Source organism: Lactuca saligna, chromosome 2 (genome assembly GCF_052625555.1).
Source record: "Lactuca saligna cultivar CGN05327 chromosome 2, ASM5262555v1, whole genome shotgun sequence".
NCBI lineage: Eukaryota > Viridiplantae > Streptophyta > Magnoliopsida > Asterales > Asteraceae > Lactuca > Lactuca saligna.
Genome location: NC_136418.1, coordinates 186,969,697 through 186,984,050, shown reverse-complemented (window position 1 = coordinate 186,984,050; position 14,354 = coordinate 186,969,697). Strand labels below are relative to the sequence as shown.

Below are 14,354 nucleotides of genomic sequence, written 5' to 3'. Positions count from 1 at the left end.
ATTAAAAAAAATAATTAATAGAAATTAATAATCCAATAAAGTAGTATTTATTAATAGATAAAAATTATATATAATAATCAAATAAAAAAATTACTCTAATAAAAAAGAAATTAAATATATATATATATATATATATATATATATATATATATATATATATATATATATATATATATATATATATATATATATATAATAAAATAGTATTTATTAATATATGAATATAATATAGTAAAAAATATATTTGTATATAACAATCCAATAAAAAAGAATTAATCAAACAAAGAAGAATTTTAAAAAATAATAATAATTAAAAAATTAATATAATTTGTTATTTGGTAAAAAGATTAACTTCAGAAATGACCCCTAGAAATTAAGTTTAAAATTAATGAGATAGTGTCCAAAACCACCAAATAAATATTTTTTTTGCTAATAAACTTTTTTTTTTGGATTTTACCCAAAGAAATCGACAAACCACATGACCATTTTCTCAATTTTCTAAAGTTTTTAGATATACTATAAGAATAAAAATACCATCGCATCTTCATTATACTATCACTATGGCTACTACTTTTTTTGTCATTATAGTACCTTATTAAGAGTTGATGTTCTACAAAATATATATCACAAAAATAAGTATCATGTTGAATCACAGAATTTTTCGACTTAACACAGGTCATTAGGTTTTTGCAGCATATGAGATCAATGTGCAATGTATTGTTAAAGTGATAATAATAAAGGACAAGCAACACATAAATAGGAACGATCCGACAGCATTCTACGTTCTTAAATTCCAAATACATGCAATTCCATTTTCAATGAAAATTTGAATTTGAAATACATTACAAGGATGTCTTGGATTTCTTGTTGGCTTCCAAACATTTTGGAGAAACGAATTCATCCAAAAAAAGCAACTTCATCTCACTCCAATCAAACGGGCGTTCGTCGACTTGCATGCTTTCATTTTGGATACCTTGCCACCATCTGAAAGCCTCTCCTTCCTGTGGCAATGTACGGGCTACAAGTTCGGCTTTTTCAGCCTCTGAAAAAAAATAATAGCTAAAACATGTTTCTACTCTCTCTACCCAATTACAAAAAACATTTAGATCAAACTTGTCAGGGAAAGATGGTAGAAGATCAACTGGATCCAAAGAAGATGGCTTCAGATCTAAACGAAAATCAGGATCTGGCTCTCGGTTATATTTTTTCAAACCCTTTTCAATAGTTTCTACACAAGTGCCCAGACCTTCAAGCCTGTTTGACAAGGACTCAACAACACTCTTAATTTTATTTATATTGTTGACCAACGAAGCCCGAGTAGCGCTATCTACACTGAAAAATATAAACAAATGTACTTTAACTGTAGATGATGCATAAAAAGATCAAGTGCAAAATAGAAAGATAGTTGATATCAAACCAACTCTGTCTCAAATTCAACACTTGTCAAAGTTTTTCATGATTCAACTGTCTCAAAATAGAAAAGATAGTTGATATTAAACCCACTTTACAATTTTCTGCCTCACACAAACACAAAAAACTCAAGCAAATTTATTGATATTATAGATGGACCTTTGCAGTTAAAATGCAAATTTATGAAGACTGTTTAATAGTAAATTAATAAATATAAGAAATTAAAAAGATCATGAAATTTTTACTTAAAAAAATTATTTCATGCATGTTTGAAATAGACCAAACATCGCTCATACATTTATTTAAATCGTTCACCAGAGTTAAAGTGGTACTGAAAAATATAAACAAATGTAAACTTTAGAATGCAAACCGATTAAATCCAAAACAATGGAAACTTTAAAGAATATAAAAATCTGTGAAACTTCTTTATCATTGTCTAATGCCCATATTTTTAAAATATTATCATTCAAAAATGAATTAAAATATCCAGTAAGTAACCTGGATTCACAGTTTCCTTGATCCATGTCTTGTGTCACCTTCCCTGCATCAAAGAATTTAGATTCAGCATAACAAACAATTCCCAGTAAAAATCAATGTGCATCATTTCTGCAAAAGGGTTATTTTTTTCAAACACAACTCTAAACTTGGAATAAAATATAAACTCATCCTAATAAAACCTTAAAACTTTGAACAAAAGGATTTAAACCTTATTCTTTCAATACTATTTCTCTTTTTGAAACATATATATATATATATATATATATATATAAAGAGAGAGAGAGAGAGAGAGAGGGAGAGAGAGAGAGAGAGTTCTATGTAACAACAACTTCATCAGTATAAAGCATCCGAAAAAAAAATAGCCAGACGTCAAAACTCTACACCTAGTCAGATTGATGACAAATCTAGGGTTTTGGCTGTTCCGTTCTCCATAGAAGAAGCCAATACCCGTGCACAACTTATTAACTAAGTAGTTAGCATCACCACGTGGAGATTCTAAATAACTTGTTCTGTGTGGATATTCTAAATAACTTGTTCTGTGTGTTGATTTTAAACTATTTGACTTTGCATTCTAAAGATTTTATATACAAGCATGATTTTTTTATATGATTCGTGTCTGTGTATCTAAAACTCTAATTGAACATATTTACAGTAACTTCTTGCAAAAGAATACATCCAAACCTGAGTCATTCTTCATTTCCCCATCCATCTGCAGTTTGTTGACTTTTGAACCCTGCTGCACAATAGAATTAGAAAGCTCATCTTAATTAAGAGAACAAAAACCAAAGCCCAAAATCAATACAATTGCCTTGTGATATACATATGCATAAATAATTCACCAAATCCCAGATCAACTTGTCCAATCATTGTTAATCGATTTAAGCTATATTGATGCAGATTACATATGCTCATGGTATGAGTGTACAGATGTGCATAAACTGACGTACTCATACTTAAGTTGCTGTGGATGCCATTGGTTATTCAGAGATGCCTCTGGGTTGGAAATGGTAAAAACAAAAACAAAAAAAAAACCACCAAGACGATTTATTTATTTCTTATATGTAAAATGCAAGAACAAACAAAATCCATAATAGCAGCAAACAGAATAAAACCAATCAAGAAAGTTAACAAATACCAAAAGTATGTTACCAAGAGATTATTTATTTATGTATTCCATCCAATTACTCGGCATATCCATGAAACAAGCATATAAAACCATGGTGAAATCAGAAATTTTACATTAATATTCGACTTTTCTTGTCCCCCTTCAAACCAAACCTAACCAAACTACGATGAAAATGAAAATGAAACAACTTTGTAAAGGCATAAAACTAATTTTTCGATCAATTTGAAACATCTTTATGCCTAAATTTGATGCAAAATAAATAGACTTAGTTTATTTAGAGTCGATGAATCATTGAAACTTATATCAGAAAGAAAAAGAAACACAGAAAACAAACCCTAGAAAATAACTAAACAAAACCATTGTCCTCGAATCGGGATCGGGATCCGTATCATAAATCACACAGTAATGAAATTAGTAGACTCGGAAGATTAGGATTTACCGTTATAAAGTGAAGCAATCGTCCCCTGATTTGCCGGCTTCTCCTCCGCCTCTACGCTGTACTCCAGCCCTAAGGTGGAGATGAATCAATTTTTATACGCGTAAGCCGTAACATCAAACCCTATCCACCGGGCCGAGGCCCATTGATTCTAAATAAATTATTTGATAAAACAAAAAAATAAAAGTAGATTAATAAGTTAAAAAAATAATATTGAAAATGAAACATACAAAGTTAATTTGAAATTCTATCGATAAGTTTATCATTTTTATCTAAAATTTAAATATTTTTCAAATTTAACTTTGGATAAATTGAGAAAAAATCATTATATTGTCTGAGTTGACCCTAGGCCACAACGTTGAGCGCATGATGTAAAATTTCCAAAAAAATTAGGCATTGGATCATGTGGGCATTTGGCTAATATAAAATTTCCAAAAAAAAACATATAATTTTAACATTAAGAAGTTGGATTTGTCGACTTTAAATCTAAAAATTATTCATGTTATATCACGGTCGGTCCGTTGATTTTCGGGACCCGGTGCAAAATAAAAAAGAGGCCCCTAAATATATATTTATTTTTTATTTATAGCAAAAATTCATTAATTATTCCATAACTATTATAATATGAAGCAAAACAAAAGAACGATCATACAATAGATAATATTAGACAACTACATGAATAACGAAACTCTCCTAGCATTGTTGGAAGCAAAATTACTCACTAACTCTTCATAATGAGTAGTCTCTAATATATCTTTCTCAATAGTTATTTTCGTCAATGCATTAGGTCTTTCTTATGACATGTCATCTTCTCCTTCATTTGGACATATGATATTTTCTATAATTTTTTAATTTTCTATTTTCCACTTGTCATTTTATTGTATTTTTCTTTTTATTAAATTAAAATTCCACATTTAATATATATGATAATATATATTTAAGGTATTTATTAGAAAAGATTTATATATGTAATGTATTCAATACATTAAAGCCTCATTAATTTTAATAGTTTAAACTTTTTATATTTTTCTTATAAATTCAAAAATTTTAAATTATTAAAATTTAATATTTTTTTTTTAAATAAACTCATGTAATATATAGGTTTCATACCTAGTATCCTCCTTAATAAATGAATGTTTTTTTACCACATGTCATCTTCTCCTTCATTTGGACACATGACATTTTTTAACATTTTTAAATTTTCTATTTTCCACTTGTCATTTTATTGTATTTTTCATTTTATTAAATTAAAATTTCACATTTAATATGTAAGGTAATATATATATATATATATATATATATATATATATATATATATATATATATATATATATATATATATATATAAGGTATTTATTAGAAATGGTTTATATATGTAATTTATCCAATACATTAAAGCCTCATTAACTTTAATAATTCAAAAAAATTATTACTTTTCTTATAAATTCAAACTTTTCAAATTGTTAAAATTTTATATTTAATTTTTTTTAAACAAACTCATGTAATACTTGAGTCTCACGCACAGTAAAGAATAAAATATGTATTAATTAGAAGACCTAAAACATGTCAAAAGGAGAATAAAACTATTTTTTATTATATATATATATATATATATATATATATATATATATATATGGTTAGGTTATTTTGTTTCTAGTAACTATTGTGTGTCAGAATGCTCAGATCTGGACCATTGGATTGAATATAATCAAAGGTCATGATATGAGGGTCTATAATAGTACAATAGGATAGCATGTACCATATAATCACACAAATTTTAGCATAAGGGCATTTTAGTCAATTAACCTATATTAAAAAAGGAAATTTTCGGATTTTTAGGGATAATTAATTCCTTTATTTTTAAAAAATCTGAATATTTTAAATTAATTTAAAATTAAAAATCTGACTTTATTCTGTCATAATGATAGAATTTTAACCATAAACTAGTAAATATATTTTTTGATTTTATTCTGTCAGAATGACAGAATGTCAACCATAAACTCGTAAATACATTTTGAAAGGCTACACAAAATCGACTTTTAAACTAATAATATACCAAACAATTACATTGTATGATTGTGATTCATTGAATAATAACAAACATTCTGAAAGAATAACAAGTATAATTCTTAAAAAATAGCAATATTCTTAAACAATGAGTGTGATCATTCTTTAATTCATTCTTCAACCCTTTCCCATCAGGTCTTCAAGCCATCCTTGAAGCCATTTCTACCAGAAATTCATTGCCAAGTAATTTGTAGTGATACACTTGTAACAACTACACATTAAACATACAATGTTAAGTCTATTTGTGTTACGTCTTGGTCTATTTGTTTTGTACTCGGATTGGGCCTGTCCATCCGTGTCTATCTAGATTAGTTTCGTTGTTATCTAGATAAGTTGTTAGCGTTATAGTATATATATATATATATATATATATATATATATATATATATATATATATATGCATGCATGTATACTTATATTATAGAGTTGTCGATTACGTTGATTCTTGTAACCCTAAACGCCTCTACAGATTGAAGTTCTATATCGAGCTCTTCTGAGGTGTTACTTCATTAATCATTCGACATATTCAATGCAATACTTGTGTTCTTTATTACGTTCTTATTTAATATCTTGCTTAGAATCATACGATCCTGAAAGAAATTTGTTCTAACAATTGGTATCAAAGCAGGAGACTGTGAGATCAATACACATTCCTTCTGTATTCGTAATACTTTAGGGTTTCCGCTTTTATCGTATAAATAGAAGTCGTCGTCTTCATAACAACGACAACTCTATTTTTGATAAAACCCTAATCTCAAGTTTACAGGTTAGATTCTAGCAGCTCACCATGTCTCACGATGATTCGCATACAAACCCTATTAACATCTCAAACAGCATCGGATCAACAACCAGAGTACCCATACTCTATACTCAAGATTACGAAGTATGAGCTCATCACTTTGAAGATTACGTGGTTGGATCTGAAGAAAATGACTATCTCATCTGGGAAGCTATCATTCTTGGACCGTTTGTACATTCAGAGACAAACACAATTGTTAAGACGCAAAAGGATTACAACAAGTTGGTGACAAATGTTTAGAAGATGCCACAGGATGAGAAGGACAAGATCTTGTGTAACGTTAAAGTCGTGCGAATGATAAGATTCGCCCTGCAATCTGACACCTTTCGGCTTGTAGGTTCATGCACAACTGCTAAAGAGATCTGGGATAGGTTGAAGGAACTTTACTCAACTGATGAAGATCTGGAACACTCCATTCAAACTCTGTTACTATCAGAATTTGGAGTTTTCGAACAGAAACCTGAAGAGAAGCTTATACAGACATTTGATCAGTTCAATCATCTCTTAAGTAAGATGATCAAGCATGGGATAGAGAGGAAGCTGATCGAGCAGAAAGTAACATTCATGAATGGGTTGAGACCAGAATGGATGGCTGTGGTTTCCATTGTGAAGGCGCATGAACAGTTCAAATCGTACTCGCTGGCGAAACTAGTAGGGATATTGAAGTCCCATGAAAGTGTTGTAACTAAGGAAGCGAAAGTGGTCTCTGGTGTGGGATCATTGGCTCTTGTTTCTAAAGGAAAAAAGTATTGTTGAAGAAAAAGAAGAGTCAGACATGTCAGAGTGTGACCTTACAAGTGAGGAGTATGCCTTGATGATCACAAATCCAAAGAAATTTGCAAGAAGAAAATTTCCCGCCAACAAGAACCGAAACTGGCAGGGAAGTTATAGTTCTGAGAAGATGAAGGATGAACCGAAAGTCTCCTCTCAAAAGGTTGAAGAGAAAAAGGAAAACAAGCTTGCAAGAGACTCTGGATACGACTGCAACTATTGTCACGGCAAGAACCATTTTGCCAAAGATTGCATGTTGAGAAAGATGGCTGAGAAAAGAGAGGGTGAAGATGACGAGGCGTATTATATGCGCAAATTAGAAGAAGTCAAGAAGAAAAAGGCATCCAACAGCTCAATGAATGCCTTAATCGTATAAGAGAATGTTGGGGAAGATGAGTTTGGTGGCGTAGAAGTATGGTCAACCGACTCTGAAGACGAAGAGGTTAGAAGACCCACTCATGGAAAGGCGTATGTGGCAAAGAATGAAGGTTCAGGTGGAAAGTGCTTTATCGTCACTGCTAGTCCATCAACTGAAAGTGCAGATACGGAACCGAACCTGACAGAAAACAAGTGTTTTGCAGCCAAGCCGGTGAGTGAGAAGATCAACGACTGCGATCGATTGATCAAAAATGTACATTCTATTCTTGAGTCTCTTAAAATTTCCAAAATTGATTATCAAGAAGAATTAAATGAATTAAACTTTAAATTTTCCAACCTAAGTAGTAGCCTCATGCAAACCCGCTTAGCGAATTCTAACCTAACTGACCAACTCGGCAAGGTGTCTTCAAAAAGTGATGAGAGGAGAATTTGGATTGAGCAGAAGGAAGCAGAGTTAGTTAGGGCTAGGGATGAAAGTATTTATTTGCAAAGAGACAATTTAAAGTTGTTAAAACAAAGAAATGTTTTATGTTTAATTGCTAAGCATCTTTATACTAATATTGCTCAATTACATTTAAGTTGTGAAATTGGAAAGAAAATTCATAAAATGATTTTGCCCTTTCTTGAATTTAAGGAAGATGATGTTATAGCAGAATGTGAATCAGAATTGTCCTCTGAAGAAACATTAATGTCGTATAGGTTAGGTTTGGATAAGATAGAAACTTTCATCGATTCTAAGGAACATAAAACTATGTTAAAAGATATCTTAGATGAAAATGATAGGTTAAAGATTAAAACTGAAACTATACAAACATTCGATCAGTCAAATGCTAAAATTGTTAAAGATAATAAAATAAACTTAGATAATTCGTCTGAATTTGATGTGGAGAGCGAGATCAGTGAAATCTCAGTAGAGGATGTAGTTGATTGCTCTAAGTTTGTGAAAAATCAGAAAACTCGGTTGAGTTTGCTCGTCTGTCAAAAGAACAAAAACCAAAACTCAAGGAAAAAACCTTGGTCTATCAAATGTTTCAGACCGTGCCAAATCAGGTTTACGCTGTGACTGGTGTCACTCAAAGGCAAACAACAGAATTAAGAACAATAGTTGACGAGGATAACGCTGAAGGATGCGAAGACTATTTCTGGTATGCTCCTATTGATAACGCAGACGAGACTGTGGGACTATCTAAGAAAACCACATGGAGAGTCAAAAGGTAGATTGTTGGGTCAAATTATGGTTTATACTTTACTTTTCTGGACAATTTTATTTTTCTGTAATATATATGAATTTATGGTCTAGTTTACGGCTGAGTTTACGGTCGTAAACACCTTACGGCCGTAAACTCATTTACGGCCCATGTGTTATCCGGCCCATGTTCCTTTAGTATAAATATAGGTATTAGGGTGTGAGGAATAGATTGATGAACCCTAAGGAGTTTACGGCCAGAGAGAAGTTTTATGTTTATGAATCTTTTGTATCCGGATCTTCATTCTAATCAATTCATACATAGATTCATATTATTCTTCTTCTCCTTCTTTTCTATTTGATTTGACATCATCCGTTTGATTGGGATTCGCATAATCAAACGGATCTGACTGATATACGGACAAATTAGGGACTTACAATTGGTATCAGAGTCAAGTTGTATCAGTCAATTTTGTCAGATTTGGGGCTTTATTTGATCTTATTTTCGAAATATTCTTGCGTTTTTGGATAGATCTCGCAAAAATAAGGGGGGTTTGTTCTTCGTGTTTTCATAAAAAAGGGTTTTTGATCGAGTTTTGGAGCTTCAAAGTCGAAAAATCGTTGTTTTTCACGAAATCGTTGAAGGGTTTTCGACCGCAGCTTACTGCCGGAAACAGTTCACGGCCGGCGGCGGGGTTCCGTTTGCGGCTAGAGTTCTCGAGCTTGCGGTCGGCTCGAACGATTCGGTGGAAGACAACTCGGCTCAACAAAAGCTTGCATCGGCGCGCTTTAATAAAATGTTGGGGACGCGAAGTTGGGGATACCATGGATCGAACACACGACCTCCCCTTCACCAGTCAGCGCCTTTTCCATCTCCACCATCAAACCTCTTGTTCCTTATCTCCGAAATATTAAACTTAAACAATCCTGTCGATTCCAACTTTCATTTTTTAACACTTTTAACCCCAAAACTAAATTCCTTTTAATTTTAAATTTCTTTTTCATCCAAAATATAATAATAATAATAATAATAATAAAATTAAAAATAATAATAATAAATTAATTAAATTAAAATTAATAAATAAATTATATTTTAATTTTTGACTTTTATTTTTATTTTATTTTTTAAAATTTTTTATTTCAAATTTTGACTTTGACTTCCAAGTTTGACCTTTTGACTTTAAACTTTAACTTTTTCGTTTAATTTTTTAATTTTCAAATTTAACTTTTCGGTTTGACTTTCAAGTTTGATTTTTTCAAGGTTGACTTTTTCATGTTTGACTTTTAAGTTTGATTTTTTTTTTTTTGACTTTTAAGTTTTATTTGTAACACTGATTTTTCAAACAAAATTTTCGATTTTTATAAAAGCATAATTCCATCAATATTCATAGAAACAACCCCTTTTAATTGTTCAACAAGATATTACAAAATCCCAAGATCAAAATGTCAAGCTCCAAATGTGTGTGTACGGATCAAGCCGGCGCCTTCCCACGGTCGTCACTAGCACCTGAAACAAATAACATCAACACTGTAAGCACAAATCTTAGTGAGTTTCCCAAAATACTACATATAACACATATTAGCCACTCGAGGCTATAACTCTGTGGGTCCGTGCACCCAAACTCTGCGAACCCTCAGGTTCTAACTCTGTGAACCTTCCGGTTCTAACTCTGTAAACATGCACAGCATCAAACATATAAAGTAATGCAGTACAACACATAACATACATAGCATACAATTACTCTATCACATAACTCTGGTTACCTACTCAAGGTAAAGTATAGTGAGAAGACTCACCTCGTGTGTCTCGGTAAACCGTAACCCTGAAATCGCTAAACACTCGATCTGCCGAGTTGAAGTCCCCCTATAGCACAATATATCTCTAATTAACACTTTCCCAACTAGGGTTGACCATACCATAACAGGACAATCTAGGTCAACGCTGGTCAACGGTCAACTTGACCGGACTCGGCGAGTGCACTATAGCGACTCGGCGAGTCTGAGCGCAATCATCATTTTCCCTGGAATCCTCTCTTGACACGTCGAGCATCCCCTCCCAACTCGACGAGCTCCACCTGGCACGAGTTGTGGGGCCACCACGACTCAACTCGCCGAGTCTCAAGAACGACTCGGCGAGTCCGGTTTGACTCGGTCCACCTGTCCATCCTGACTCCCCCTTGACCCACTGAGTTCACTCATCCCAACTCGGCGAGGCCACTCGCTGAGTGGTCGTGCAGCATTCAAGCTACTCGCCGAGTCTGTTCTTCGGACTCGGCGAGTCATAGCCATGCACTGACTCAATCTTGCTCTAAAGGCCAGATCCAGTCCACTAATCCATAGATCCAGTCCCCCCATGCTTATTTAGCACGTAAAGTCACAATCTTGATGCATAAATAATCTCTACATGATCACAATTGATGTTTTTGACTCTATTACTTCAACACAAGGCCAAGGACTCCATTTCCACCCATAAAGCTTGATGAGTGAGGCCCTCTGGACCTCTATGGATCCAGATCCATGGTCTCAACTCAAAGAGGGAACAAAAGGGCACCAAATCACCCCATAAATGATCATATTAAGCCCTAACTTGCATCAAGTTTCACCAAACAGAAAATGGTCCGAAAATATTACCTCTAAAGTGATGATCCAAGCTCCAAATCCACGAAATAGCAACCTCCTTTGCCTCCTCTTGCCTAGAGCCTCCTTCTTCTTGCTAAACAACACTCACAAGGACAAGATTTGCTCTCAATCCTTCACCAAACGCTCAAGAACTCTAGGGACACACTCTGGGGGTTGGATGAGCGCAAATGACGGCCATAAGGCCCCTTAAATAGGCCACAAACCCGGGGATTTAGGGTTCCATAACACAACGCAGACTCGCCGAGTCCATACCCTGGACTCGCCGAGTCCAAGCGCGCACCTTCGCTCAATCCCGCGTCCCTACTCGGCGAGTCTGAGCCCTGACTCGCCGAGTCCCTCTTACAAAATAACACAATTAAACTTACATTATACCTAGTAAAATCCGGATGTTACAACTCTCCCCCACTAGAACTGGACTTCGCCCTCGAAGTCCCGCTCTAAAACAGCTCCGGATGCTGCTCCCGCATCATATCCTCCGGCTCCCAGGTCATCTCTGATCCCTTCCGATGTTGCCACTGAACCAATACCAGAGGTACCTCCTTGTTCCTCAAAACTTTGATCTTCCGATCCCTAATAGCCACTGGTCTCTCCGCATAATTCAAGCTCGCATCAACCTGAATATCCTCAAGTGGAACCACTACCGACTCATCGGCTATACATTTCCTCAACTGCGATACATGAAAAGTGTTGTGAATCTGTCCCAACTCTGCTGGTAACTCCAGCCGATAGGCTACCCGGCCCACCCTGGCGATCACACGAAATGGGCCAATAAACCGGGGTCCCAATTTGCCCCTCTTCCTGAACCGGATCACTCCTTTCCAAGGAGAGACCTTCAGGAGAACAAAGTCGCCGACCTGAAATTCCAATTCGGACCGGCGCCTATCCGCGTAACTCTTCTGCCGGCTCTGAGCGGTCAATAACCTCTGCCTGACCAGCTGTATCTGCTCTGTCGTCTGATTCACGATCTCTGTACTGCCCATTACCCTTTGCCCAACCTCTCCCCAACATATGGGAGTCCGACACCTCCTACCATATAACAGCTCAAAGGGCGGCATACCAATGCTCGAATGATAGCTGTTATTGTAGGAAAACTCCGCTAGAGGCAAATACGAGTCCCAACTACCCCCAAAATCCAATACGCAAGCTCGAAGCATGTCTTCGAGTGTCTGTATCGTCCGCTCACTCTGACCGTCGGTCTGGGGGTGGTATGCGGTACTAAAATGCAACTTAGTACCCAACTCCTCATGAAATTTCTTCCAAAAACGGGAAGTGAAACGCACATCGCGGTCTGAAATAATCGAGATCGGCACCCCATGCCGAGACACAACCTCCCTCACGTAAACCTCCGCCAACTTCTCTGCTGAAGAACTCTCACTGATGGCAAGAAAGTGAGCGCTCTTTGTCAATCTATCCACAATCACCCAAATCGCATCGACTCCTCTGGCAGTCCTCGGCAATTTGGTGATAAAGTCCATAGTGATCTGTTCCCACTTCCACTCGGGAACCTCTAATGGCTGCAACTTGCCATGCGGTCTCTGGTGTTCGGCCTTTACCCTTCGACAGGTCAAACACCTCTCGACAAACCATGCTACATCCCTCTTCATACAGGGCCACCAATACTCCTTCCTTAGATCCATATACATCTTCGTGGCCCCGGGGTGGATCGAAAATTTCGATCTATGAGTCTCCTCCATCAATGTAGCACGGGTACCGCCCACAAACGGTACCCAGATTCTGCCCTGATAAGTCATAAGGCCTCGACTATCCGATATAAACTCAGAAACCATCCCAACAACCCGCTCTCTCTTCTGCATCTCCGGACGCACGACCTTGGTCTGAGCCCCACGAATGGCGTCCAGAACTGGAGCTATCACGGTCAATCTCAAACATACATCTCGCAGGGGAGTACTCTCCGCCCTGCGACTCAACGCGTCGGCTACCACATTAGCCTTGCCCGGGTGGTACAAGATCTCACAATCATAATCCTTGACCACGTCTAACCATCTCCTCTGCCTCATATTTAGGTTAGGCTGATCCATCAAGTACTTCAAACTCTTATGGTCCGTGTAAATCGTACAACGAACCCCATACAAGTAGTGCCGCCAAATCTTGAGGGCGAACACCACTGCCCCCAACTCCAAATCATGCGTGGGGTACCTCGTCTCGTGAGGCTTCAACTGCCTCGATGCATAAGCTATCACATGACCCCTTTGCATCAATACCGCCCCCAATCCTAGGATCGATGCATCACAGAATACCACAAAACCTTCCATACCTTCCGGAAGGGCTAATACTGGAGCTTCACACAACCTTTGGCGAAGCGTCTCAAAGGAGGTCTGCTGCTCGGGACCCCATGCAAATGCCACACCCTTCCGGGTCAATCTGGTGAGTGGAACCGCTATCTTGGAGAAATCCTTAATAAATCTCCGATAATACCCTGCCAACCCGAGGAAACTCCGTATCTCAGAAGGTGACCTCGGCACCTCCCACCTCATCACTGCGTCAACCTTGGCCGGATCGACCAATATCCCCTTCTGGTTAACGAGATGTCCCAGAAACTGGACCTCCCGTAACCAGAAATCGCACTTGGAGAACTTTGCGTAAAGTTTCTCCGCTCTCAAAACCCCAAGCACCTCCCTCAGATGCTCCTCGTGCTGCTCACTAGATCTCGAATATACCAGAATATCATCAATGAAAACAATCACCGACCGATCCAACATCGGCCGACATACCCTGTTCATGAGGTCCATGAACACAGCCGGGGCATTAGTGAGCCCAAAAGGCATCACCACAAACTCATAATGCCCATAACGTGTCCTGAATGCTGTCTTCTGGACGTCCTCGTCCCGCACTCTCACCTGATGATAGCCCGACCTCAAATCAATCTTGGAGAACCAAGATGCTCCCTGTAGCTGATCGAATAAATCGTCGATCCTCGGCAGCGGGTAACGGTTCTTGACCGTCAGCTTATTCAATTCCCGGTAATCAATACACATGCGATGCGAGCCATCCTTCTTCTTCACAAACAAGATGGGTGCTCCCC

The 14,354-nt window shown here is 36.4% G+C and overlaps 1 protein-coding gene across 2 annotated transcripts; it reads right to left on the bottom strand.

Annotated features, from left to right (window-relative positions):
- Positions 1-753: 753 nt before the first annotated feature.
- On the bottom strand, positions 754-3,606 carry LOC145028546 (uncharacterized). 2 transcript variants are annotated; one of them, XM_078977240.1, is made up of 4 exons: positions 3,474-3,606; positions 2,590-2,644; positions 1,909-1,951; positions 754-1,332 (listed from the first exon to the last, which is right to left on the bottom strand). In XM_078977240.1, exons 2-4 carry the CDS (start codon positions 2,615-2,617, stop codon positions 843-845), a joined length of 561 nt encoding a protein of 186 aa, XP_078833366.1. In that variant the 5' UTR covers positions 2,618-2,644; positions 3,474-3,606; the 3' UTR covers positions 754-842. The 2 variants fall into 2 exon arrangements, with proteins under 2 accessions (XP_078833366.1, XP_078833367.1); XM_078977241.1 differs by having other exon boundaries at positions 2,590-2,641; positions 3,474-3,605.
- Positions 3,607-14,354: the final 10,748 nt, after the last annotated feature.